The 2,030-nt window shown below is 61.0% G+C and overlaps 1 protein-coding gene across 1 annotated transcript in view; it reads right to left on the bottom strand.

The window, feature by feature from the left end:
- Positions 1-2,030, bottom strand: part of LOC103798770 (spectrin beta chain, erythrocytic-like) — a gene marked incomplete at its 5' end in the record, with an annotated part of 7,752 nt that overhangs the window by 5,609 nt on the left and 113 nt on the right. The window contains 6 exon segments of the mRNA XM_009071053.1: positions 1-53; positions 297-427; positions 965-1,240; positions 1,341-1,430; positions 1,517-1,726; positions 1,858-2,029. The exon segment at positions 1-53 is cut by the window's left edge and continues 152 nt beyond it. Of these exon segments, the coding sequence (XP_009069301.1) occupies positions 1-53; positions 297-427; positions 965-1,240; positions 1,341-1,430; positions 1,517-1,726; positions 1,858-2,029 (932 nt within the window).

Genomic DNA, 2,030 nt, shown 5'->3' with positions numbered 1-2,030 from the left:
TCAGCCCCGCGTAGTGCTTGTCCACCTGGCCCTGCAGCCGGATGATCTGCTCCCTGCGCGGCCCCGGCACACAGACACCCAGTTCTCACTCGGGAAAACACGTCCCCAACCCACCCATGTTGACAACTGGGGGGTTTCTGGGGTGAAGGACCCACTTTGTGTTCCCCACGTCCCTCTGCCACCACCACCCTGCCTAACCAGAGTTACCAGAGCTCTGGCCAAACCACCCACCCACCCGGTGCTGAGGGCACAGGGCCACACCCGAGGGACAGGGGACACATGGCAGTGGCACCTACCCCTCGGGGTGGCCGGCGGAGAGCAGCTGCTGTGCCCTCCCCGCCAGCTCCTTGATGATTTGGCCATAGTCCTCAATGGAGCGCAGCTGACGGAGATGTCTCTTCAGCATTACCGAGCCACTCTCCTCGTCCTGTGGCAAGAAGACACTGGTGCCCATCAGCACATGGCATAGCCAGGGACAGGGACTGGAGTCTGGATCTGGCACCTGCCCTAAGGGCACATCCTGGCTCCATCTGATGCTGTGGGGAGCAATGGTGACCTCACTGGGGCATGGTATGGCATGGGATGGCATGGGGTGGGTGGATCTATAGTGGTAAGGGATGACCTGTAATGGCCTGGGATGACCCATGGGATGACCTTATAGTGGCATGGGATGACTCTTCAGGTGTCCTGTAATGGCATGGGATATAATGACATAGGATGGCATGTAATGACATGGTATGGCACAACATGAAATGGGATAGGATCCATGGCTTGTAATGGCACAAGATGGCATGGGATGGCTTGCAAGGGCATGACAGACCACAGTGTGCGCTACTAGACATGGATGATGTCCAACAGCATGGCATGCCATAACATGGGTTGACATTGGATGTCCCAGCACAGCACAGCATGACACAGCACAGACCTCCCATGACATGGGACACCACCTGGAGCAACCCCTCACCTTTGGCTTCTCCTCAGCTCCCATGAAGAGCTCCTGCTCGCTGACCCAGTCCTCAGCCTCTCTGGCATCCAAGTAGTACTGCTGGGCCTCTCCAGCCTCCCTCAGACGCTGCTGCCGGGCGATTGCTTCCTCCTGCAGTGACTCCCACAGTGCCTGCAGCTCCCGTGCCCGCGCTGCCAGCTCCGGGCTTGGCTCCTCACCGCTCCCAGCTGCTTCACCCCGGCACAGCACCTCGGCCAGGCGGGGGGCATGGCCTGCCAGCTCCTTCTGCAGCGTCTGCCATGGGGCAGGAGGTCACAGTGAGGGTCACCCACAGGGTGAGTGGTCCCAAGGGCCCATCTGGGGCAGTGGGTGCTGCTGTGGCACCCAGGCTCACCTCGTTCCTCTTGGCCAGGCGCTGCACGCTGGGAAGGTCTGTGCCATGATCTGTTGACTTTGCCTGGGACAGCCGCTCCTGCACCCACAGCTGCAAGAAAGAGCATCTGCTGAGTGCCCTATGGCACCCATGAGTGCCCCTGGCACCCCAGACCCCACCACAGCGAGGATGCTCACCGTCTCATCCTCCAGATCCCGCCCCAGCTGGTACATGGCCTTGGCAGTCTCCAACTCCTTCCTCTTCCTCTCCAGTGGCTCCAGCAGCTCGAGAACTCGCTGCCGGAGCATCTGCTCCTGCCCGGTGGCATCTGGCACGTCCCTGGGGGTGCCCTGCCGCCCCAGCTCCTCCAGCTCCTTCATCCATGTTCCCACTTGCTCTTCCAATCTCTAGCAGTGCAAATCCATGTCAGCCAGGGAGCAGAGCCAAGCTGGAGACCCCAAACCACACTCGGGGACAAAACTCAGCACCTCAGACCTCCCACCCTTCCCAAAGGAATCTGTGAGGTGCCACCACTCACCATCAACCTCTTCAGCAGCAGGTTGGTGGCGGTGAGGTCCTTGACCTTCTCTGCGGCGCGCAGCTCCTCCTGCACCCGCCCCAGCCAGCTCTCCAGCTCCGCATAGCTGCGGGCATATAACGCTGAGCGCTCAGCCTCGAACAGCTGTTGGCCCTTCTCCTCGGCGGCGCCGC

Source organism: Acanthisitta chloris, unplaced genomic scaffold, assembly GCF_000695815.1.
Source record: "Acanthisitta chloris isolate BGI_N310 unplaced genomic scaffold, ASM69581v1 scaffold23873, whole genome shotgun sequence".
Taxonomy (NCBI): domain Eukaryota; kingdom Metazoa; phylum Chordata; class Aves; order Passeriformes; family Acanthisittidae; genus Acanthisitta; species Acanthisitta chloris.
The sequence above is the reverse complement of the archived record's forward strand: the minus strand, read 5'-3'. Positions and strand labels throughout refer to the sequence as shown.